At 33.4% G+C, this 26,140-nt stretch overlaps 2 protein-coding genes across 8 annotated transcripts; both read left to right on the top strand.

The window, feature by feature from the left end:
* The first annotated feature begins 8,848 nt into the window (after positions 1–8,848).
* LOC100798970 (S-adenosyl-L-methionine-dependent methyltransferases superfamily protein) lies at positions 8,849–13,402 on the top strand. 7 transcript variants are annotated; one of them, XM_041004813.1, is made up of 8 exons: positions 8,849–9,148; positions 10,192–10,292; positions 10,403–10,543; positions 10,873–10,951; positions 11,145–11,338; positions 11,464–11,575; positions 12,662–12,766; positions 13,017–13,368. In XM_041004813.1, the coding sequence occupies exons 1-8, from the start codon at positions 8,987–8,989 to the stop codon at positions 13,143–13,145; spliced, it is 1,023 nt and encodes a 340-aa protein (XP_040860747.1). In that variant the 5' UTR covers positions 8,849–8,986; the 3' UTR covers positions 13,146–13,368. The 7 variants fall into 7 exon arrangements, with proteins under 7 accessions (XP_040860747.1, XP_014617018.1, XP_006586686.1 ...); XM_014761532.3 differs by having other exon boundaries at positions 8,849–9,193; positions 10,418–10,543; positions 10,870–10,951; XM_006586623.4 differs by having other exon boundaries at positions 8,851–9,148; positions 10,418–10,543; positions 10,870–10,951.
* Positions 13,403–13,485: 83 nt separating this feature from the next.
* On the top strand, positions 13,486–19,702 carry LOC100798440 (probable flavin-containing monooxygenase 1). Its single transcript, XM_003533822.5, has 5 exons — positions 13,486–14,870; positions 15,467–15,704; positions 15,837–16,012; positions 16,511–16,869; positions 18,445–19,702. The coding sequence occupies exons 1-5, from the start codon at positions 14,433–14,435 to the stop codon at positions 18,794–18,796; spliced, it is 1,563 nt and encodes a 520-aa protein (XP_003533870.1). The 5' UTR covers positions 13,486–14,432; the 3' UTR covers positions 18,797–19,702.
* The last annotated feature ends 6,438 nt before the right edge of the window (positions 19,703–26,140 follow it).

Genomic DNA, 26,140 nt, shown 5'->3' with positions numbered 1-26,140 from the left:
TGTTGGGATTCTGAGTTTCTGGATGATACACTTTCTATTTTGGTACAAATATCGTTAATGTTGAAAATTCAACCCATAGTTTGTACATAAGTTAATTTTAATTTTAACTTATGAATAAGTTGATTTTATTTTTACGTTACTTTCTACCAACTTTGAGTGTGATCAATCAATTTACTAAGTTGTTGATCACGGTATGCTAATGAATTTAGGATATGAATCCTATAACTTCGACATTAGAATTTTCACTTTTAGAGTGACAATAAGGAATTTGATAGTTTCAAATTTAAATTGTAATGTGTGATGGAATATAAGTTGGAATTGAGGGATACATTAAGTTTACATTAGTTTCCTTTGATTAACTTTGTTGTGTTAATTTCAGATACACTTGTTACTGCTGGTGTGCTAATGGTTGGCTTAATCAGTCTTAGATAAGGTAGTTCTCAGTTAGGCTAGAAGTTAATGATGATTCGTACCAAACCAAGTAGAGAAAGAGAGAGAGAAAAATATATTTAAGAGACTATAATGTCACCTTATATTTTGTTATTTTGTTTTTCATTATGAGATTTTTGAAATATGAACATTGGTTAAAAAATTACTAATATATAAAAAGTTTTTAAAAAGATATTAACAAAAAGGACTTTGTTGTTTCCATGTTTTATAAGATAGTGATTTTTTTTTAGATAATGAGATAATGATTTGAATTGTTAGAATTGTTATTTTTATATTTTAAATATTGACATTTAGATGGGTAGTAATAGTGTGTGGACTTAAGAGGAGGAGTAATTAATTACAAGTGTGGGGATTAGTCAGAATTACATCAAACAATTCACACCCTAATTTATCTTGACAATTTTTTTCATTGATCTTTCTATTTATTGAAACATAACACTTCATTTCATTTTCTCTTTTCTATTCTATACTTCTTAAAATTTCCAGTGAGTTTGGTTCGTTGTTGTTTCAATGAGTTGTTTAGATTCATTGTGTGAAACCCCAACTTGGTTTCTACTATTGCCAAGTCAGGTTCATTGCGTTGTTTGTTAATGTTTAAGCACTTGTTTGTTCATAATATATTTATTTTCTGCTTCATTGATTGAGAAATCAAATTAAGATAGATAATAGATATGCTTAATTAGATTTATGTGTGTCATGCTCGTTTTCTACTTACATGCCTTCACTATTTTGTTTGATATAGTTGCTAATATTCCTTGTAGAATTGTTATTCAATCTAATATATGAAAACATGCTAAATAATACTATAGTATTCTTAACCAATGATATTTTGAGAACTCTTAAATAAGAGTTGATATTTTGGTTATTGATATAGATACTTTAGCTGTTAGTTTTGTCATATCTAACCTATTTGTTTTTAACATTTTTCACATAGGAAATTGGTTTGAATATTCATAATGTGGAGTCCTTTATTTTGAATGGTGCTTGGATGTACGATAGGTTTGATAGTGGTATAAGAGGCTTGAAAACTTCTTTTGTAAGGGGGGTTGATGAGTTTGTAGACAAAGCTCGACAAAACATATATATTATATAGGTATTGGAGGGATCAAATGCCCATGCCTTAAATGCAATTGTTGTGCCATTCTAAGGGATCAGATGGTGAAGGTTCACCTTTACAAAGTTGGCTTCAAACCTAATTATTGGATTTGGATTGATGACGGTGAAGAGACGTCACATGTTGATTTACTTGTTGAAGATAATTGTATGGGAGTTTTAAGCAGTGGAGCAGATGTGACTCAAGTGGAATAATTTATGTCAATGCAAGACATGGTGCCTGATGCTCTTGGGCAACATGAGTTAGTTGATTCACCCGAGTTAAACAACATGGAAGAGCCTTCAAATGAAAAAACCTAGATATTTTATAATATGTTGACAGAGTCAAATAAGTTGTTGTTTAAAGGGGCCAAAGACTCTAAATTATCAATATGTGTGAGGCTTTTAGCTTGCAAGTCCAATTGGAATGTTCCTGATCAGTGCTTAGAGTTTATTATACAAATGTTTTTGGACATAACATCTATAAATGGGAGTTTGCCAAAAATTTATGATGATGCCAAGAGATTGGTATTGGAGTTGGGATTGGAGGCTAAGAGGATTGATTGATCTGTGGATGGTTGTATGCTCTTTTATGACAATAAATATGGGAAAAATAATGGAGCATTAGTTGAATGCAATTTTGTTAAAAGTCAATGTATCATGACTGCAACACTGGATCAAGTAACAAAAAACAAGTTCTAGTTAAGGCAATGTTCTATTTGCCTATAATTCCTTAGCTACACAGAATGTTTGCATCAATGCAAACTGCAGGACAAATGACATGGAACCACCAAAACAGAAGAAGTTTTTAAATGTTATGTCATCCATCTAATGGCAAAGCTTGGAAGCACTTTGATCAAGTACATCTTGTTTTTGTTGTTGATCCACAAACCGTATGACTTGGTTTATGCTCTAATGAATTTAATCTGTATATCTAAGCATCATCTTCACCTTATTCTTGTTGGCTCGTAATTATTACACCACACAAGCTTCCTCTTAAAATGTGCATGTCTAAAGCTTATATGTTTTTTAGTTGCCTTGTACCAAGCTCACCTAATCCAAAGGTCGGTATTGATGTTTATCTAGAGCCTTTGATTGATGATTTGGAGAAGTTATGGAGTCGTGTTTTGACACATGATGTGTCAAGGAAGCAAAATTTGATGAGGACTATTAATGACTTCCCTACTTATGGCATGTTGTCTGGTTGTGGAACTCATGATAAATTTTTTTGTCCGCATTGCATGGAGCATAAGAAGTTGTTTACATTACAATATGAGAGGAAAAGTTGTTCATTTGACTCGCATCGTAGGTTCTTACCCAGCATTCATCCATTTAGGACTAACAAAAAACCTTTAGAAAAGGGGAAGAAGAATATGATGAGCTACCACCTAGGTTGACACCTAATCAAGTGTAGCATAGAGTAAGGAATTTGCCAAAAGTTACAAAAAATGGTGTTAAAACAATAGAAGGACATGGGGAGTGGCATAACTGGGCAAAAAGAAGTATCTTTTGGGATCTTTCGTATTGGAAAAGATAATTTGTTGTTTCACAATCTTGATGTTATGCACATAGAGAAAAAAAAATTGACAACATATTCAACATTGTGATGAATGTGAGTGACAACACAAAAGACAATGAGAAGGCAAGGAAGGATCTAACTTTGTATTGTAGGCGATTAGACTTGTTGTTGGAGCCACTAGGTAATGGAAAGATGTTAAAGCCAAAGGAAAAATACACTTTAACTGCAGAGGAAGCAAAGTTAGTTTGTTCTTGGATAAAAGAACTAAAGATGCCCGATGGTTATTCTTCTAACTTAGCAAGATGTGCTGATGTTCACAAGGAAAGGATGCATGGGATGAAAAGTCATGATTGTCATGTATTCACGAAGTGCTTACTTCCCATTGCCTTTAGTTCCTTGTTGATGCATGTTTTAAATCCACTTATTAAAGTTTTTCATTTCTTCAAAGATTTATCTTCTACAATGTTGAGGGAGAATGACCTAGCTAGGATAGAGGAGAACATTCCATTAATTATTTGCAAATTTGGAAGAATATTTCCTCTTGGATTTTTTTATTCAATAGAGCATCTTCCTATTCATCTTGCATATGAAGCAAGACTTTTGTGTGAGAGGCATTCTTCCACTTCTGGTCTAATTTCTTCTTGTCAATTTCAACCTCTCTGTTGTGCACTAAGAAATTTCGAAAGTTTCCTTATAGTACGCCAAATGCACATTTTTACGGGTTCATCTTCAAGCCATATTCTCGTGCTCAAACATTGTCTTGAGATCAGACAAATAACCCGAATAAATAGGGAAAAACTTCACAACTACATCATTAATATACACCAGCTCCACGATGTTGGCAATAAAGTAATAAAAGATAAGGTTCATTGTTTGCTGGTAGGTAACTATAGTGTTATTCAGACCAAAGGGCATCACTTGCTAGCAGATAGTCCATCAACAGCACTCGAACAACAGAACATTGTTTTTGCCTCATCCTCTTTGGAGATGAAAAAGGTTATATCCTAAGAGACTGTCCATGAATGAAAGAATTGATTGCCTATAAGCTCTATCCACTAACAAATCAATGATTGGGATTTGGTTCTCGTCTTTTGGTGGGGCAACATTGAGATTTTAAAAATGCATTCTTTCCCCTAGCCTTTGCTCTGGGCTTTTGGTGGATCTATCCATTTGAAAGGTACTAAAAATATCACCATATTTTATTTGAGTTTCATTTATTATACTTCTCAATCATCATCTAGTTAATTAATTTTGTAGATTCATGGGCATTTCTAAACGATCGATGAAAAATAAAGCTAGGGTTAAAGGATCAATTTGTGTGGCTTACTTCCATCATGAGAAAACTCTTTTGTTCTCATTATTTCAAAAACTTCATGTTATCACCGAGGATTACTAGAAACGAAATGGATACATCAAGTGAAAGGCATCCACCAATGTTATCAATTTTCAACCAACCTGGTCGTCATTCTGGCAAAGAGTTGACCCACTGGTTAATTGATAAACAACACAAATCAGCCCATGTTCATGTGTTGATAAATTACATTGAAGTTAAACCTTACCTTTAGTAAGTATATGAGAACTGACATTTTCATTATTGTTCACAATGTAACTTACATTATTCTCTTAAATTCACCCTTCGAGTGATATATTTGGGCAATTCATTCATGCAAACCCAGTAGCATGCTTCCACTCGTATACATGTTGATTTTCCTACCTGATTCAAGGAACAAGTATGTATCTAACAATTTATTTTAATTTTCCATTATATATACATTAAATAAAGTATAACTCTTCATGTTTCTTACATGCGTAGGCTCACAACGATCCTTTAAATGAAAGAAACTAACACTTAAGGGATTTATCAAAAAAGCCTTTTAGATGTGTTAAAGAATGGCACACATACTTTGCCAATGGGTACAAGTTCAAAACTCATGCATGGTGCAAGGGCCAAAAAACATAAATAGTGGGGTTTATGTAAAGGGTCTTATAGAAGGAGGTGATGATAATTTCTATGGGATCATTCAACACATATATGAGCTTGAGTACAATACTTTAAGCTATCATAAGAAAGTGGTGGTATTTTATTGTGATTGCTTTGATCCATCAAGAAAAGGTACAAGAGTGGATTCAAAATATAATGTTGTGGATATTTGAATGGATGCAAGATATGAACAATTTGATCCATTTATCATTGTGAATAATTTAAGGCAAGTGTATTATGTCTCGTATCGTGCTACAACAATGGACAAACGTGGTTGGTGTGTTATAATCAAAACAAAGCCAAGGGGTGTCATAGAATCTGATGATGTGGAAGAAGATGAGCTTGTTAGGTATGGATGATCATGCTTTCATCCATCCTAGATTTTGATGTATAACATAAGTATAAATTATTGATATTCTAATGAGTTTTTGACAAGTGGACAAAATTATTATGTTAAAGGAATATCACCCACAACTATAGAGAGGATGCTCTGTTTCAACCTAGCGTCCAAAATGCTATATTCAGTGAGTGTCCACTCTTGTGCATAACAACACAACATATTGTTATAAGGTAAATTCTTGTGTCCAGTCTCAAGGACTAAGTATCATGGAAAAGGAAAGTGCATATGTATTGTTTTATGCAAATCCCATTTGTCTTTATTACGTTTGAAAAACTAACATTTGAATTCAAGAAAAAGACAACATAGAAGAGACTAGAAGACCTCCGAGGAATATGCCCTGGAAGGTTGCTTTCACAAAGGTCAAAAAGCACATGACGTTGTCTATACTTCCTATAAATCCTCGCCCTTCAGAGCTTGACACATTGAACAATTCCTCTATGTGAGACAATGGTCCTTTCAAGATAACGACACAAATCCCACAACGGATATCTCACTGAAGTCCATAAAAGGATGTCTCCCTCAATGAAGCAAAATGCTGGAAAACGATAAAAAGAAAGATAAAGAACGCAAGAGGCGAAACTCTGATATAAACAATATATGTTCTACACTGTTATTATTCTTTAAAAAGCAAAGTAGTTTGTATTTATGCTTAATTGTATATTCGTTCTCTGAGTGTTAAGAATACTTGTATTCAATCAAACATTTGTTTGTGAATGTCAGGAGTGGCTTAGTGTTAAAAAATACTTGGGGTTCTTAGATTCAATGAAAGTCTAAGAAGACATCAGAAGTGGTGTTAAGAAATAATTGTAAAGCAAGGAGTGGCGGGTTATAATACTTGTTTGTAATTAGTCATTGATTAGTGGAACCCTTTACTAGTGAGTAAAGAAGAACTGGACGTAGCTCAGGTTGAGCGAACCAGTATTAACCAAGGGTTTCTACTTTTCTCCATATTGTTTTATCAAGTGTTATTATTACTTTTTTTAACACCACTTTACAACAAGTGCTTATTTGAAAAATTGTTTTAAGAAACTTTTATTTGTAACTAGAGGATCACTCTTTCCTTTTTGGTCTTTTTATTCTCAGTGGACGACCAGTGTTTGTCTTTGTATTATTCATACTATCCTTGTTATTGCAAAAAGTTTTTATCTTTGATAAATACACTATTCAGAGCTTGGCCTTAAAGGTTGAGTATTTGACAATACTAAGAAAAAGATCCCATATATATCAAAGATGTGAAAGAAGGATTTGTCACAAACAAATCACCTCTATTAAGAGGGTTAAAGTACAACTACTGGAAGGAGAGTATGATGGCCCATTTTGAATCCATTCATATAGATTTATGGTATGTGGTGGAAAATGAAAATTACATACCATACGACAATCAGCTAAATGAGATCCCTAAAAGCTAGTGGATGAAGCAACAAAAGCTCATATTCTTGCTAAACTCCAAGGCTAAGAATGCGATGTTGTGTGCTCTTTTAGAAGAGGAGTACACAAAGGTACACAACTTTAGGAGTGCCAAACAAATGTGGGACACCTTAGCTATAACATACGAGGGTACCTCATAGGTAAAGAGGAACAAACTCAGTCTCCTCACACATAAGTATAAGCTCTTCTCCATGGAAGAAAACAAAGACATACAATGTATGTTCGGATGTTTTCAAACCATTCTTCATGAACTAAGATCCTTAGGTAGAACTTATAATAATTATGACCACATTGAAAAAATTCTAAGAAGTCTATCTAGGAAATAGAGACTGTAGGTAACAGTGCTGAGAGCATTAAAGAATCTTGAGTCTATGTCTCTTGAGAAACTTGTTGGTACCCTCAAGGTTCATGAACAAGAGCTCCAGCAAGGCAAAGGTCTTAGAAGAGAAAAATCTTTGGCTCTTAGTAGTCAAAAGAACAAGAAAGAACCATCGTCTTGAAAACAAGTATAGAGAAGCTCCTCTAAAGCGCTTAAAGTAAGTGATTCATCTAATAATGAATATGAAAAAGACTCAGATGAGGATGAGCTCGCCTTCATCTCTCGCAAAATTTGCAAGATGTGGAGAAACAAAAATAGGTCTAAGTGGACAAACTCTTCAAGAAGGATGCCCTGGGACAAGAAGGACAAAGACAAAAGCTCCATAGTCTGTTATGAGTACAAAAAGCCTCGACACTTCAAGTCGAAATGCCCATATTTGGTGAAAAGTCAAAACAAGAAGAAATTCTTTAAGACTAAAGCAAAGAAGGAGATTATGAACACGTGGGAAGATTTGGATTACACCTCGTCTAATGAAGACGATGAAGACGCAAACATATGCCTGATGGCATACACAACTTCTGAAGGATCCAAATCAGACTAGGACGATGAGGTAAATTTCGATGACCTTGAGTCTCTTAGAAAAGTCTATGATGAACTTTTATCTAACTCATGGATTCTCTCAAAAGCTTATAAAAACCTACCAAGAGATTTCAAAAATCTATCCAAAGATCCCAATTTACCTTTTATAAAATACAAATGTAACTGATGCGGACAAGAACACAACCATGCCGTTGAAGAGTACAACCATTCTCATTGAGTGAACAACTTAAAATTTGAACCTTGGAGAGAATGGGCCAATCTTGAAAATTGATGATGTTGATGGGATTTTTATGAAAAAATTGAGAACGACCTTCCTGTAGCCAACCATGGTGTTATGGAATAAGCACAACTGTTCTCCTAGGAGCATGGTGGTACTCTTCATTGAAGCACTCATCTAACGCTTTTTCAACCTTTTTATGCAAGGTTTCCACATTTTTCCACCCTTGTCCTAACTTTGTCACACTTCACAAAATTCCATGAGTTTTGCCAACAAAATCAAGTAAAATGAATTAAAAACAAGACTAAACTTATGTACAAGAACACCAAAATACTAGTTTAGTTTTATTGTTTGAATATGTTAATTTTCAACTTTGAATCTCATATGTTGGCTTTATCGGAAGTTTATTGAGTTTTGGAACTCTTGGAAAGCCATGCAAGGACTTTATTTTGCATTTTCAATGTTGCATGTCCAAGCTTAAGTAATCCCTAATATTATGGCTAAAAGCTTAACCTTAGCCTAAGTAAAATTTTGATAAAAAGATAAGAGACTAAAAATATAATATACCTACAAATTTTACATATAATTATCAAGTTAAATTAGTATTTCACATAAGTCATGTTACTACCAACTTAAATACCTTATCATCATTTAACACTAATTCTAGGTAAGGACTATAAATGTTAACTAAGAACATATAAAAAATAAGACTTAGGTTGAGAGATTAAAAATAAAATCTTAAATTAAAGAACTGAAATCATTTTTTATCTGGAAAAAAATTGTGTGGGGGAAAATCTAATTTTCCCGGTCAAAAAAGGCAAAAACCATAATCCCACCACATTTTTTTCCCTTATTTTTCTTAAATATTTTTATGGCTCCGGAGTCAAAAGTTCCTGGAGCAAGTAGGAAGAAGAAAGCGAGTGACGAGGGAAACGTTTAAACCATATATGTTTTGTTGTTTCTAGCTCCATTCTATAGCAATGGCCACGTCTGTTCTTAGTCCTCCTTTCTTTCATCCTCTGCATCAACTTCAATTCTCGAAATGCCCCCGCCTTTCTTCTAAATCCCACTTTCGCCCTCGCCTCCTCCGCTCCATATCCCAAAGAACCATTCGCGCTATCTCCGCAGTTGCCGCAGAATCAGTAAACCTCACCCTTTCCCTCTTTCCTTTTCCTCCAATCATATTCGTAATTTCCCTATTTAACGCAACACTGCCACTTACATATTCAATATAATATTTGTCATGCTCTTTTCATTTTCTTTTTTGGCTGAATATCATGCTCTTTTCATGCTATTAAACTTACCATTATAGTTGTTGTTTTTTCCTCTTAGGAACTGAGTTTAATAAGTATATGGTATGATCATGGTTTAGGGTAAATGATAATTATGGTCCTTAAAATTGTGTAAACCAATGATAATTTAGTCGTTAGGAGGAATGAAAATTCTTATTTAGTCTCTGAATGTGTAAAAAGTATAAAAGTACTGCACAAGTTAATGATAAATTGGTTCTGAATTTTATAGTTTAATGTCAAATTGATCCTAAAAAATTACAACTTAGTGTCAAATTGATCCTAAAAAATTACAACTTAGTGTCAAATTGATCTCACACAACTTATGGCAGGATGCAATTGTTGCACTTTATACATGTTAAAGGATTAAATCAGAATTTTTGTTCTTTTAGGGACTAAATTATGTTTAAGTTCAGGGAGCAAAACTGATCATTTACCCTTATGGTTTACTTTTTTTTTTTTTTTTCTAAAATACTTGAAATTATTTTATTCTGCTCTGTTGCTTGAGAGATTTCGTCACATGATGTTCGATTAGTTAGGTATGGAAGACGAGTGCAAAAATGTGCTGGTAAGTGGTACATGATTTTAAATTGTGGTCTGCAATTGCAATTGCAATCAGTAATAATACAGTTTAAAATCATAACATATACTACTAATTCGTAAGGCTAATTTCTTTTTTCTTTTGGCAGAAGTTGTATGAACAGTATAAGGCACTGCTTTTTATAAGTTGTCAATTATTTCATTTGCAAGAACTGCAAATTTTGGTACCCCAGGAAATTCGAGACCGCTATAGCCTATATGATATCTGTTTTTGCTAATATCAATTTATATTAAGACCATAAACAAAAAACTTACTTGTGTTAGGAACTTAGGAGTTTTATTAATGTTTCATTCAGGAGTTAGGTACACAGCAGGATCATGCAATTGAAGCAGACATCTTTGCTTGCCCTGTATGTTATGAACCATTGATAAGAAAAGGTCCTTCTGGCCTTAACTTGTAAGTCAGCTAGATATCATATGCATGATGGCAGGTGTAATTAGTTCTGTATGTTTTCAAAATCCTGTGTCGTACTTTTAGTAATTAACTAAATGGTTTTTGATCTTCAGACCTGCAATCTACAGGTCTGGTTTCATGTGTAAGAGATGTAAGAAGACATATTCTAGCAAAGATAGGTATCTGGATCTGACTGTAACTGCTGGATTGAGAGACTACACTGAAATTCAACCTGCTCGGACTGAGCTTTTCAGGTATGATTAGTGATATAACTCCAGTTTCATGGCATTAGACCGCCATGTGTTAATAACTCCTTGATACTATGTGATATAATGGTGTCAGGTACATATCCTTGATGAGCAATTATTATCATATGTTGCACATACCAGTTTACCAACAATATTGCGTTCTATGTCCATTTTTCCATTTGTTTTTTATTAGAGGATTTTTTTCTCTCTTATTTTTGCCATTTTTGAGTTATTGTTTTAACATGTGACATAAGTTGTATAATTCAGTTTTTGCATGCCCAATTGTTTGGGAAAGTTCTTATGTTTTCCTTCGTGTTTAACCTTGTTATTAGGAGTCCCCTGGTTTCATTCTTGTATGAAAGAGGTTGGCGTCAGAATTTCAGGCAAAGTGGCTTTCCTGGTCCTGATGAAGAGGTATGCATTTACTTGAAAAATAATATTCAGGTTTCTCGATATTTTTCCAAAGATTATTTTAGTGGACATAGCCAACTTTGTTTAATAACATATATATCACAGGATGGAAGTAGAGGCTATGTATCTTTCCTCTATTTTGCTCTGGCATTTGGCTTACCTCATAGTAATTCACTACATTTTCTTTGTTATGCAGTTCAAAATGGCTCAAGAGTACTTTGAATCTGCTGAAGGTGGACTTCTTGTTGATGTTAGCTGTGGTAGTGGTTTATTTTCCCGAAAATTCGCCAAATCTGGAACATATTCGGGAGTCATAGCACTAGATTTTTCTGAGAATATGCTTCGTCAATGTTATGATTTCATTGAGAAAGATGACACACTTTCAACAAAGTATTTTTTTCTTATCCTATACTTGATTTTGAATTTAATGTCAGTAAAGAATGAGAAATTCATTTTTTTTGTTTGTATTAGAAGACACAGATGCCCTTAATACTGTTTCCTTTCACTGTTTGCAGTAATATTGCTCTTGTAAGGGCAGATGTTTCTAGACTTCCCTTCTCATCAGGTTCGGTTGATGCTGTTCATGCTGGTGCAGCTTTGCATTGCTGGCCATCTCCCTCCAATGCTGTAAGTGCTGTGTCAGTGTGTGATGAACAGTAGTATGTTTGGATTAGGTTAACCTTTTTACCAGATTGGTGCTATTGTGTGTTCCCATGTCAATTAAAAGCACGAACCAGTCTTTTAGACAAAAAGGCTGTGCCTTCCATTCACTCTAAAAATGCATGTCGTGCTGCATTTTTACTTAATATATGTACAACTTTTTCGTAGAATTACCGTATGAGCTTCAAATAATATATTTTGCTTGGATGTTTATAAATACAAACCAGTTGCTCAATTGGTTCTTCTGAAGTAAGAAATGTTTAGTAAACAGAATATTTATCGTGTCAATGTCATAAAAGCAAGACTTCTGCTTCCAGAGATATACTAGGAGATTATAAAGAGCAAACTGACAGAAATTTCTGCTTTAAATTATTGTCCTGACTCCTGATTGAGTGTCTGAATGTAATATTTTGTTTTGAGGCAAATGCACAGAAATAAAATGGAAATTCTTCCCTCCCTGATTTTGTTTTTCAATATACGTGCCTGTAATGTGCACACAGATGCATACATGATACATGCAAAGATAAAGATGCATGTTTTGTATATTGAAAGTTGTGCATGCTTATTATAAATGACACCTGTAGCTTAAGTGCATGTTTGGTTTTAATTACGTTGTAGAAATAATAGCTTATTTTTCAAAGGCTCTCTTAGCTAAGAAAAATGAACTATTATGTTTTTTTTTCTTTTCAAAATGAATAACTGAATTCAATACATGAAAAATCTTCTAGATGAGAATTTAATTCTTGTGAATAGATGTAACATGACAAATAGTTCCTGCAGCAGACTAAAGGTGCTAGTGTTGCAGTTGTGTGCACTACTTCAAATCACTTACCCCCGTCTCCATAACCTCCTTCTATTAATATTTACCCAGAAATTCTCAAAACAATTAATCATGGGATGCCATGTCCATATTTTATGGTTTTCGCATATTTTATCATCAATGTGTTTATTGTTACCTGATCTATATTATTTGCTTGTTTGTCCATATATGTTTCTCACTAGTTAAATATTTTAATTTTCATGATGGCACACCCAATATAAACTTTTTTATAGGTTGCTGAAATCACCCGGACACTAAAAAATGGTGGAGTATTTGTTGGGAGCACTTTTCTGCGTTATAGTTCAAAAACTCCCTGGTTTTTACGCCCTTTCAGGGAGGTAAACTCTGATCATAACTATCTATGATCTTTTGTCATATATTCTGAAGTGTCAACATTTTGCATGCTGAATGTTTCATTGTGTGTGCCTTTTTGCGTGACTTACCTATTTAAGTGACTACTTGATTATCTCCTGATTTTTTTTATCAGCGATTATCTCCTGATTTTATAAATTCGATTTCTGTTTTACCATTTAATAAGTTTTCCTTAACTCCCAACTAAGTTGATTTAAAGGTTTTTTTGGTTTGTAGAGGACTCCACAAGGCTATGGCTATCTAACAGAGGAAGAGATCAAAGACCTTTGCACCTCATGTGGTCTTACCAATTACTCAAGCAAAATTCAGCAGGCTTTTATTATGTTCACAGCTCAGAAGCCATAAAACTGGGTTTGATCTATTTATAACATTGATTCTCCACTGCATTTTATCAATTCCTTCTGTATGTATGTATTGTATCACTTGTTTCATCTGTAAAGAAGAAATTGTAAATAAATGAGAAATGAAAAGGTCAAAACCAGAGTCCGGTGTGTTCGCAGGTTGTAAAATGCATCGTGTATCAGTGCCTAATAATATATCCAAATTCTGACAATTTTTGTAAAGAATATATATTTTGTTGGCTTAAATATATTTTTGGTTCTAGTAATTTAGTGGTTTTTTTTTTTTCATTTTCATTCCTGTAATTTTTTTTATTTTTATTTTTTGTTTTAGTCCTTGCAAAATGTAATTAATTTGTTTTTCTAAAGTTGTAAATATGGTTTCATGCAAGTGACTTTTCAAAACTAAAGTTTTTCTTGACATTTTGGGGGCTGCATTTCTGATATTGTCACCAAGTCCTGTAATGGATACCACTACACATTGCAGTATGTCGTCAGTGCTCATTATATTCGAATGAAATTAAATCTTATATTACCCTTCATTTAGTTGTACAATTACAAAATTAAAAAAATGGAATTAAAGAAACAATATCATTTTAGTATGATATGGTTGATAGATAATCTTGTTCTTTAAATTTGTGGTAGAAATTTAATTCTTGATAAGCGTATGAAAAAATATCTATTGGAAGAGATTCACCCCTCAAATGGACTATCTGGAGGGATTGGTCATTCGCTCGATACCGGTTTAAAAAAAACACACACACACATTAAGAAACAGTACTTTGCTTGGGGCTTGAAGCATTATTTGTGCTAGATTATTGGGTTCCTTGACCATTCGGCTTTCTATTTTTGTATTATAATCGCTGTACAGGATTTTCCATTCGATTTAAGTCTAAATCATTTATTATGTAAAATATAAATTATTCATGCTACAGACAGAAGCTGCCAAGAAAAACCGTTCTGCAAATAATTTAGGCCTTACACATTCTAATAGTACAAATTCATTTTGTTTGTGATTCGATGAGTTAGTCAATACATATATTATTTATTCTTATATTAACAATATAGTTTTTAATTGTTCCCCACCTTGCACGATTTATATAAACTAGTGATATATAACAAAACTGCACACGTCTGTTCAAAGAACATTTCTATTTTCTGAAATCGTGTTATTATATGACATCCATTTTTACTATTAATATAGTTCTAAAGCATTCGGTTCAAAATATTACAGCCCTGAATATTTGACCATTGGAGCAAAGAGTTGCTTGCAATTGTTGTCTCGGTAGCTGAAATGGAAAGAAGGGTTGCAATTATTGGGGCAGGAACAAGTGGCCTGGTTGCCTGCAAATACCTTATAGAGTTTGGATTTAATCCAATTGTCTTTGAAGTTGATGATGGTGTTGGAGGACTATGGAGACATACCATAGAGTCCACCAAGCTCCAAAATACTAAACAAACGTACCAGTTTATAGATTTTCCATGGCCTTCTTCAGTTAAAGAAGATAATCCAAGTCACAACCAAGTGCTAGATTATCTTAAATCCTATGCTGAACATTTTTCCCTCATTTCTTACATTAGATTCAACTCCAAAGTAATCAATATAGATTATGTTGGAGAGTCTAGTGAAGAAATGAAATCATGGGAATTGTGGGGTTGTAATGGCAGGCCCTTTTGCTCCAAGGGAACCTGGCATATTGTTGTGCAAGATACCAAGAATTTATCCATAGAGGTATGTATTTATAGTTTGTTTTCTTTGGTATGCTATTTTTTTTATAATCTGAGGAAGTCTTACTTTCATTTATCTATTTCTTGTTTTGTCAAGTATCTCCTTGTGGTATCTGTATCCTGTTTCTCACTAAACAAAAGTAATAACTAATTGACATCATATTTTAAAGAATTGAATATGTTTTTATTCTCTCAAATTTAGGAGTCTATCTTTTTTAGTACCTCAAATTAAAATTTGTATAATTTAGTATCTAAAATTCACAAAATGTTTTTTTGGTTTCTCATTTGGTGAAAAATCGTCAGAAATTGTATCCAAATCATCAAAAATCAGTTAGGATTTAAAAAAGCATTTCATGAATTTGAGGGATTAAAAAACACAAAATTTAATTTGGGAGGTTAAACAAAATCAGACTCCAAATTCAAGAGACTAAAAACATATTTAAGTAAATTTAAATTTTTTGAATGACTTGCAAGATGAGTTCGAGTTCCAATAATGAACAAATAAACATGTTTATTAGATTCTTTTATAATTTTCAAGGGTCACTTTTGCTTTATAGTAAATTAATAATAATTGACCAAATTGCACATTTATATGAACAGGTGCACAAGGCTGACTTTGTCATTCTTTGCATTGGGAAATATAGTGGTTTTCCAAACATTCCTGAATTCCCACCAGGAAAAGGCCCAGAAGTTTTTAATGGCAGGGTCATGCACTCCATGGACTACTCAAATTTGGACAATGAGACTGCTGCTGAATTCATCAAAAGAAAAAAGATTACAATAATAGGCTCACAGAAATCTGGTCTTGATCTAGCAGCTGAATGTGCAAATGTAAATGGTGAGAATTATTTTCTACACAAAATACAGAAGGATTTATTTGGCTTTCCTGCATCACTACCTAGTTATTAGTTATATTTCCCTCTCAAATTTCCCATTCTGATGTTTCATATTCCATTAATCACTTTTATAGGAGTCATGTATCCTTGCACAATTATTCAAAGGACCGCACACTGGATTCTTCCAGATTTTGACCTTTGGGGTGTTATTGTTGGATTCTTTTTCTTAAATCGCTTTGCGGAGCTTTTAATTCACAAGCCAGGAGAACCCTTCCTACTTGGCCTTGTGGCCACTTTACTTTCACCACTGGTAATAATAAATGACATCATTTTTAAATAAACATATTCACAAGGATTTTAAAAAAAGAAGACAATAAGAAAATAATATGAATTGAGCTTCTATATATCCTAAACTAAAATAAATTTATGTACCTCAACTTTTGGAGAAATTAAATGAGAGAATTTCTAAAAAATTAAGTACATAATTTGATTTTAATTTACCAACAATATCTATTTATTTTATATTTTTTGGAGAAAAAAAACTTAGATACCGTATCATTAGTACTATTGGTGTTGTTTTTCAATCAGATTTAAAGTTTCACCTTGATAATACATGAAACAATGAAACCAATTAAATGTTGAAAGTTTAAATTTGATTGAAAACCAATACCAACAATATCATTTCTATATTTTTATTTTCTCCTCTTATATATATATATATATATATTTATTTATATTTCATATTGATACTTGTAGTTTAGAAGTAAACAATAATGTGTTCATATATGGCTCTATTATTAACTTTCAGAGATGGGGAATTTCTAAATTTGTTGAAACTATTCTAAAATGGAAGCTGCCATTAAAGAAGTATGGATTGGTACCTAATCACAGCTTTCTTCAAGATCTCTCCACATGTCTGCTTGGGGTGTTTCCTGATAACTTCTTTGACAAGCTAAAAGAAGGATCCATTCTTATGAAGAAATCGCAAAGCTTTAGCTTTTGTAGAGAAGGTGTAATCATTGATGGAGAAGCTAAGCCCCTAGAAACAAATATAGTAATTTTTGCCACTGGATACAAAGGTGACCAAAAAATCAAAAACATATTCAAATCTCCAATCTTTCAAAATTACATCATTGGGCCAGCAACCTCAACACTTCCTCTCTACAGGTTGGTGTGTTCTATGTTTGGCAATTTTTCTTTCGCAAACTCTTAACTTTTTTAACAGGTTGTGGAAGAAAAATGAGCCAAACAAGTTATCTAGTGTAGCTTTAAAGATGTTATTAATTAGTTATACAAATTTATTCATTTTAATTTTAGTCTTTTTAAAAGATTTTTTTATTAATTTATGATTTTATTAAATTACATGTTTAAAACGAATTTAGTCCTTATCATTAGTTTTTCTTTTGATGACAGAGCATAATTAGGTTATGTCATACATGTATAGTTTTAAAAAACTTCTTAGACTGGCTGGGAATCGGTGATGTAACCAGTCTAAGCCATTGGACTAGATGTATCATTGACATGGTTCTATGGTTGAACTAGTGAACCCCCAATAAATCAGTATGATTGAACCATTATTTATAACTTTTAAAATGTAAGTTTTAATGAAAATACAACAAAAATGACACACTCAAAAGTCAAATTCAAGACTTGAAAAATATTTAGTAGATTAACTTACCACTAGACCACCATCACTAATTAATAATTAATATACTTATAACATAACTATATATATATATTCTGTTACATATCTTGATTCATGTGGTGTAATTATTAACTCACCAGTTCAATTAATGACACATAAATCCAGTCCCTTGACCTAGTCGAGGACCAATCTAGTTTTTAAAACACTATATACATAGGTATTTTTTTTTATGTATATCCATGGGTAATTTGTTTGCAATGGTATCACTTAATTTTTTTTTTTTGGGTGAATTATGGTATTACTTATTCTAACAATAACAACTAGATGCATGTGTTGTTGCATTTCAATATACTTAGAGATCAAATAAAAAAAATTATGACAACTTAAATTAAAATTAATTTTCAGAAAATAAAAAATCAAAAAGATGTATTTAAGTCTTCATTACTATTAAAGATATATTCTCATAATTATATTATGAGTGTAATTTCTGTGTCGCTACAAAAAAAATATGTTAAAAAATTCAACTAGATATGTAACTAAATTGATATATTTTTTTTGGATCACTAATACTGGTATAAAGTAATCTTTGATTTTGATAATGAATAATTTTTGTTAAAAAATCTAATTAATCATCTATAATTGAATCTTTTTAAACATTTTTTTTCCACAAAGTTCAAACTCAATACTTTGTTTAAGGAATCCAAACTTAGCTCTATGCCATGACCAACAAATACCATGTTAGGAAACAAAATTGATATTTTGATCCCTTAACTCAATTACTAGTATCCTTATAATTCACTTCTTCCCTATACCATGAGAGAAAAAGAAAATGAAAAAACTACCATTAAAGTAGCTCAAGCAAGACTTTTGTAAATTTTGTCTGCTATGTCTGTTAATACGAACTACAAATGGAAGATTTTATTATTGTTACAAAAAATATTCTTAGTATTATTTATTAATTTTTCATACGTGTCAATTTATGATTAAATGTCAATCGAATAACCTTTTATACCTGGTAATACATAGACTATTTATTCTTGCACTATTTTATTATATAAAGATTAATTCTAAACCTTACCTATATTGTACCAATTCAGACAAATAATTCACCCTCGAATCCCACAGTTGGCAATGGTAGGATATGCCGAGGGCATATCAAATATTTTTGCCTCAGAAATGAAAAGCTTGTGGCTGGTGCATTTCTTGGATGGAAACATAGAGTTGCCTAGTATAAGAGAGATGGAAAAGGACGTGAAATTGTGGGAAGACAATATGAAGCAATATGGTGGAAAATATTATTCGAAATCATGCATTGCTAATTGTGGCATATGGTATCATGATCAATTGTGCAAAGACATGAAGCGTAACCCCAGAAGAAAGAAAGGCCTTTTTGCGGAGTTGTTTGAACCATATGGCCACGCTGATTACATGGATCTTACTCGCAAATGAAAATTTTAATGCAATTAAATTTCTTTTAAGTTTCTTTGGTTGTTGTATCTCTTTCATAACGAGAATTTGACCGTGTCTTTAAATCCTGATGGGGTGTAAATTAAAAAAAAATGTATTTCTTTAATTTTATTTATTTATTGTAATAAATAAATTAAATTAAAGAGATAAAATTATGAAACAAATGCTAGATAATTAAAAAAAAAGCAATGATAGACTTTGTTTTACTTAAAGAACCATTGAGATTTACATGTGTGCCTTCCATGCATAATTTTCTCTCATTTCTCCACTACTATTTCACTTCACTCAGGTAAAGGGGAAGGAGGTTTTGCTTTGTATGAGTGGTCTTGGATGTTAGAATTGAGAGAATCCCGTTATCTCTCCATAGGATTGCTTGTTCTTGCCATGTTTCTTTGATTCAATGTTGATTTGGGAACCTAATTACTACCACCTTAGTTTGTTTGTATTATGATATTAGTTCGAACTTTGTATGATGAATTGAGACTAAAATCACCATGTTTTGTGTCCATTATTGTCCCAGATCTACAAAATAAAACACATCAAGTCCCTAAGATTAAGTTAGCATAAACAAATAAGAGTAACTAAGAAAGCAACAAGAATTAGAGAAGCAACCAAATAAACGAAAGAAAAATAAAAGAAATGGAGATAGAAAAAGAAAATTAGAGGAAGAGAAGAAAAAAATAACACAAAAAAGAGTAATTCATTCACAAAATGAAACTACCCAAATCAATTAAAATTTCTCTTCTTTTTGATACCACACAACTACTCCCCAACACAATGCCAAAACCTTGATATGTGAAAGGGCTTTGCCTAGGGAAAACAACTCCAAGGTTGAAGGAAAGAAGCAGGTGTCATACTCTCTGATGTGTGAAAGGGCAAGGATATGGGCGAACATCGTCAGCAAGAGCTTTATGCACAAGATAGGATCCAAGGACTTTGTCTTTGACCTGCATAAGTTTGTGTTGTTCCATCTGATGAAAAACCTTCCCTTTGATTTTCCTCACACTATATTCATCAACATTATATGCAGCCTTAATCAACAAACTGCATTGGGAATATGACTTTTATCATGTGTTTGACAAAATGGATGAGGAATCCAAGCATATGATAATTGTTAAAGGCTTTATCATTGCAAAGCAGCAACAGTTTAGAAAAATCAATCTGATCAAGGCAATAAAGCTAGAGCTGAAACTAGATCAAAGAGAACCTCTTCAAGTGGACGAGGAAGCTACCAAAAGATTTAGGCAAATGAAACTTTCAAATATTACTGTTGATGAAGACAAGGCACTACAAACCTTTGGCATTGCTAATAGGATTGACAAGATTATGCAAGAGCACGCTAATAGGAAAAAACAAAGAAACAGGTTCAACAAATTGAAGCAAAAGAAGAGCTCTTAACTAAAGAGAAAAGAACCAAGAAAAAACATGAAGAAACTGCCGCATCCAATCCACCTCGTCCAGCTCCTCAAGTTGTGTGTCCAATGACTACACTTTCAAAGAAAAGTCCAAGGAAACATGTGGAGAATAAGACAACCATCCAAGTGCTAAGGGATTTGAATGAAACAGAAGATGAAGCTCCTCTCGTCCCAAGGAAGGGCAAAGGTCATACTCAACCAACTCTTGTTGTCTAGAAGAAGTAGAGGTTGTGAAGGAATAGAGGTAAAGAATCCATCTTACCTATTGTAATTCCTAGAAAACAGAAAACAAGGGCAACTCATGCCAACAAAGCGTTCACCGGAAAAGAAGTAACTCCGCCATCTCCATCTCACAGTTCAAGCAACTCCGAGAGTGATGATGAAACAACAACTCACATCTCACTTGTGCGTCCTCAATCTCCTCCTCACAAGTGTCCACCTCTTTCTCCTCTAAATCTTTCTAGTTCAAGCGTCACGCTTTTTGCCTGGAAAGTTTTATGGAGACCTTGAAAGCCTTTGACTGCTGAAGAAAAATCTAAGAAGTTCCTCGTGGTCTTCTTCAACAAAAACAAGCATAATTACTGCAAGAAAAGTGAAATTATCTGCAGGGCTACAAAGAACCCGTCCAGCGTCAGCACATCATTGTGCCTCCAACACCATGGACGAGGTTTTAGTATGAGCACCAACCCTCTACTGCCTATGAGGCTCTTTCTTCATATGGAATTCTATCTTTGGAAACCCCCTCTTAGAAATGACCAGTGTATCCCAACCTGGTTCGTATGGCACCTCATTGGATCATAAGTGGGACTCAATAGACCATCCATCCGTCCTCTGAAAGCAGAGAAAAGCCTAAAAAGAAGAAGTTGACAAGGAGTAATGATCCTTTTCTAAAATCTCCTAATGCTAAACCTCAAAATATCATTAGAATAGATCCATCACAAGAGAATCTGTCTCCTCAAGTTCAATGGTCAAGGAATGTCAACATCTAGACTTCCATTCCAAAGATTCTACCTAGAAATCTTTCTTATTCGCAATCTCTGCAAGATTTAATTGGACATGATAGGCAGTATTCTAAAACTGATGTACATCTCCAACCAGGCTTAAGCATATCTACCAAATCTGCTTATCAGGAGATCAATTGATATCAAGATAGTGCCTCTAACATCCTAATTTTGGTAAACTAATTTAAAAAAGATTATTATTTATAAATAAATAGAGTTTTAGAAAAATGATGAAATTTTTATAAATAAATAAATAATGAGAAATAATGGTTTGAAGGAAAGTAAAAAAAAAAAGAGAAAATATTTGATTTATTCATTTGATTGAAAAAAAAAATAGAATTTATTGTTATAAAATAATAAAAATAAATAAATAGAGTAAATGATAGGTTGTGAGTACCCTAGCTATAAATAGCAATATGTTAGGTCAGTTTGAGACTGACGCTAGCTTCTCAGCCTTCTCTCCTCTCAATCTCGTTTTCCCTTCTCTTTCTCCCAAAAATCTCTCCTTTTCCCACATACCACCAAACTTGTCCCATAAAAACGACGATCTCGGACATATTCATCGTTGGATCATTGTGAAATTTAATCACGAGGTTAGAAACTCATTTCTGAACATTCTCACCGTTGGAAATTTCGATATCATGTCTGAGATGAGAGAAATACACTTCGCATAGTAATCTTTTCTTTTCCCGCAGAAACCCAAAACTGTCTCGGTAAAACTACGATCCCGGACTTGTTAACCGTTGGATTGCTGTGAAATTTTTACATGTTGTTCGAAATTCAATTCCGCACACCTTTACAGTTGTGATTTGCAAAAAAAAATGTATATGGATGGAGAAATACGCATCACACGAAGACAGTATAAAATAGAGGCTTCAATCCCTTTCCCTTCTCTCTGACGTTTGGGAACTCTATTAGAATAATTAAAGAAAAAACTTGAGGAATCACAGGAAATTACTAGAGATGCCACTATTATCATCGGAATACACACGTGAGCCCGTTTAGAGGTAAGACATGAATTTATCATAATTGGGATTAGAATGAACATGTGTAGAGATCCTTAGAGGATCAATTGAAATTGGTTTTGGGGTGTTTCTGTAATTTTTTATTTTATCCTTATAATTATAATTGTGAATTATATATATTTGATGAACCAATTGATGTCCCAATGAGAACATGTGTAGGGATCCTTAGAGGATTAAATTGAGGTTTATTTTGGGATGTTTATTGAATTATAATATTTTCCTTTATGATTATAAATACAATATTGATGTTCTGATGTGAGTTGGTTGATAAAATTGAGTGTTATTGGTGTTTTCACTTTTTATACCTATAATTTGGATTAATTAATTTTGATATAATTGTGTGAAATCATTTAAGGGGTTATACTCCCCTAGTTGTGATAAACCTTTTGTACAAATTGTTATATTGAGATTGTGAAATAGTGATTCAAATTGTGAGTATGTAATAAATTGAACCTATGATGAATGGTGAAATAAATGCGTATTGAGATGTGTGTATTGAGTTGTGAGCTATGAACTGTGCAATCACACAATTGTAAGACCCTTTAAGGGTGACGAGTATTGTGATAGGATCCACTGTGGGAACCCGATGAGTTAAAATGATTTTGAAAACAATTGAGTAGTTGTGTGTATTGCATAGTTCATAAGTAAAGTGTATATGATTCAGGAGGTGTGATAACGTGTTAAATTGAAATTATATCATTGTGATTGAAATCGAGTGTATGTGATAAATTGAGTATGTATGTGATTGAGATATATATGTGCATTGAGATGTTGTGTGCATTGAGTTGTGAACTATGAATTGTACAATCACACGACTATAAGACTCTTTTAAGGGCGACGAGTTAATACTAAGACCTTTTAAGGGCGATGAGTTAATGCTAAGACCCTTTAAGGGCGACGAGATAATGCTAAGACCCTTAAAGGGCGACGAGTTAAAACTATTTTGAGAACAATTGAGGAGTTGTGTATTTAGTATAGTTCATAGATAGAGTCTGTGTGCTAAAATGTTTTCTGGGTTGGACCTGAATCAGAAGGGAGAGGCCCTGACGGACTCTTCGGAGTGTAGGCTTTGGGGGTAAATACACCCGATTTGAGTGCTCCTTTAAGCCTATGTTGATCCCATATGGTTGGAGCATTCTCGCAAAACAGCGTGACCCTGACTGGTCTCCCTATGATTTTACTTAGTGAGAGTGACCTGACTTACTAGTGCATGGTTTGTCTTGTCATGTACTCCTAGGTGCCCGATGTGGTTTTTCACTAACATGGTATCACATTGCATATAGGATTGAGTCTTAGTGTATATGTTGCATAACACTTGTGTATTGATCGATATTGATTGACTTGATGACATTGTGTTTTGATCCTTGAGTACGTGAATGTTGTGAAAATGAATGAAATGTGTCGTGTTGTGATGTGATGTTGGGTGACAAAATGGTGAAATGACATGAGTTATGTTTAAGTAAGTTTTATTTTGTTTATATGATATTTATACCTACATGTTATCTTGTTTCTCTCTATTAGTTTGGAATGTGATAACTCACTCCCTGTGTATTGTTTGTGTTTGGATCCTGTAATGATCTTGAACTTTGTGTTTGGGAGAGCAGATGAGTAGGTGAATTGCTTTAAGGGACCTTGTGCTAAAGGACGTCAGGACACAATGTTCTGATAGGATGTGACATTGGGGGCATAAGTTTCTATATTAATTGCATGATGTTAGTCTATTTTATTTTACCTCTGATTTAATAAAACATTTTTTTTTTGTAAATTTTGACGACCTTGTTTTGAGCCGAATATATTTTTAATAAGCTTTATTTGGTAATAGTGAAGTGAATGTGAACCTTTTATCCACGTGAATTTGTTTACCAATATATTTTTATATTTTATTTATTTACATATATCTCGGGGTAGAGAGTGTCACATTTAGTGGTATCAGAGCAGGTCGAACCTTTCAGCCAGTGTGTTATGCGCTTACCATATTCTGGTGTGCACTCTGTGTGGTTACTTATGAATACTTTTGTTTAGCATGCTTAAATTATTATTTTGTATTTTTTATGTACGATCAAATGAGACTTAATAAAAATGCTTGTGATGTGCGTTGCATCCCTAATGTCTGCTATATCATAAATCCACTGTTGAGTCATGAGTTATGAGACTAACCATCTCTATAATTCGTGAAGTGCGGTAGGATGTCATGGCAAGTCGTTAAGTGATACAAGTTGTCTTGAAAACTTGATATGTGTAGTAATATTGTCAAAAACCTTGAACTTGCAGGTGTGTTATGAATGAGTGTGTTTAATCAATGTGTTGACTAATTCTTTTTTTTTTCTTTTCTTTTTTTCTTTCTTTGTGTGTGACCATAACCGTGATTGTTGAAACTTATGATTCCTTAAATACACTCTTAGTGACTGTTCAATTCTTTATTCTTATATGTATGCTATATACTTGTTATGAGAACCTTATAATTCTATGTATGCTTGTAGTATGGTGTTCTGCCTTAATTTGCAATCTATGCAAGATTTAATTGGACATGATAGGAAGTATTCTAAAACTGATGTACATCTCCAACCAGGCTTAAGCATATCCACCAAATCTGCTTATCAGGAGATCAACTGATATCAAGATGGTGCCTGACTGGACCTGTCCTAGGCTGTTAGTCTAGGATGAAGGGTACCAACTACACAAGAAACAAGAAGACCTTGTCTAGAAACAACAAGTTAGTAAGGAGGCTGGATAGCCACAATACTCGCATTTCATGGTACCGAACTGTTAGGTTAGATACAAAGAAAGTGTCCACTTCCAATTTTGCAGATATGTCCATTGATGATCATAGGGATTCGATACAAGTATTGCTTTTAACTAAGGTTTATCATTTTGATGACCCATTCACATGCTTCGTAAAATATTCAAAAGATAGTTTTATATCTAGATTGGCAAAGTTCCCCATCATTTTCAATAGAACACTTTAATCTAAATAAGATAGATAAAGAAGAGTTCATTGCCTGTGTCGTGCATGTCTAAGAAGGGTTAAATCCAGAAAGGGAAAAATGGGAGAAGATGATGAAATCCAAATAGCGGCATAAGAGGCTAGGAAGAAAAAGCTGCAACAAGATGCAAACACTATCAAGATCCAACAAGTAATCAATGAACTTATACCTCTGGTGATTAACATGAAGAGGGGGCTCTAGTCACATCCAATGTTGAAAAGGCAATTGAGCAACACCTGCTAGCGCCAACTCAGCCAGAACTGTCAAATGAAGCTACTTCAACACATAAGAAGATAGTTGTATACTCTACCAGTTCAAGCAATCCTAAAAGATATTGCACCTATAAACTACTATGCTTCTGTTGTTGTAACAAAAGATTGAATTCAAGAAATGATGGTTCAGGCCTTTCTGAAGCAACAAGAAGAGACAAAACAAGAGTTGTTCAACCAAAGAGAGGAGACAAAACAGGAACTACAAGCTTTTGTTGAACAACAAAAGTTGGAGAATGAGTAGTATAGGTTATCCATCCAAAAAGTCATTGCTACTCAATTCACTAGTCTTTCTCAGACGTAGATGCAAAACCTTCAATAGGCTCAAGTTAATTTTCTTGGAGTAGTTGCTAATCTTATCATCTACCCTCAACAGTTTGTTGCTCAGCCTCAACAACCAGCTCCTCAACCTCTGCCACCAAATATTATGCCTCCACCCATCCACTTGAAACACCTCACCACCACTAACTCAACCACCACCTTTACTACCACCTACTCAAGAATGACTATGATGTCCTTCATCATTTCTTTCTTACTTTGAACCCTGTCTTTTTGTTACATCAAGATATATTCGTCTGGAAGATGATAATATCTTAGTCATTGTGCAAACTTCCAACAAATCTTGTTGTTTT

Source organism: Glycine max, chromosome 9 (assembly GCF_000004515.6).
Source record: "Glycine max cultivar Williams 82 chromosome 9, Glycine_max_v4.0, whole genome shotgun sequence".
Lineage (NCBI taxonomy): Eukaryota > Viridiplantae > Streptophyta > Magnoliopsida > Fabales > Fabaceae > Glycine > Glycine max.
This window is presented reverse-complemented; position numbering and strand designations above follow the sequence as displayed.

Bases quoted from the DNA above. Each gene is read 5' to 3' on its own strand.
- LOC100798440 (XM_003533822.5), top strand. From the start codon at position 14,433: ATGGAAAGAAGGGTTGCAATTATTGGGGCAGGAACAAGTGGCCTGGTT. The intron at 14,871-15,466 runs GTATGTATTTAT...TTATATGAACAG, and splicing joins CCAAGAATTTATCCATAGAG to GTGCACAAGGCTGACTTTGT. The intron at 15,705-15,836 runs GTGAGAATTATT...TCACTTTTATAG, and splicing joins TGAATGTGCAAATGTAAATG to GAGTCATGTATCCTTGCACA.
- LOC100798970 (XM_014761531.3), top strand. From the start codon at position 8,987: ATGGCCACGTCTGTTCTTAGTCCTCCTTTCTTTCATCCTCTGCATCAA. The intron at 11,576-12,661 runs GTAAGTGCTGTG...ACTTTTTTATAG, and splicing joins GGCCATCTCCCTCCAATGCT to GTTGCTGAAATCACCCGGAC. The intron at 12,767-13,016 runs GTAAACTCTGAT...TTTGGTTTGTAG, and splicing joins TTTTACGCCCTTTCAGGGAG to AGGACTCCACAAGGCTATGG.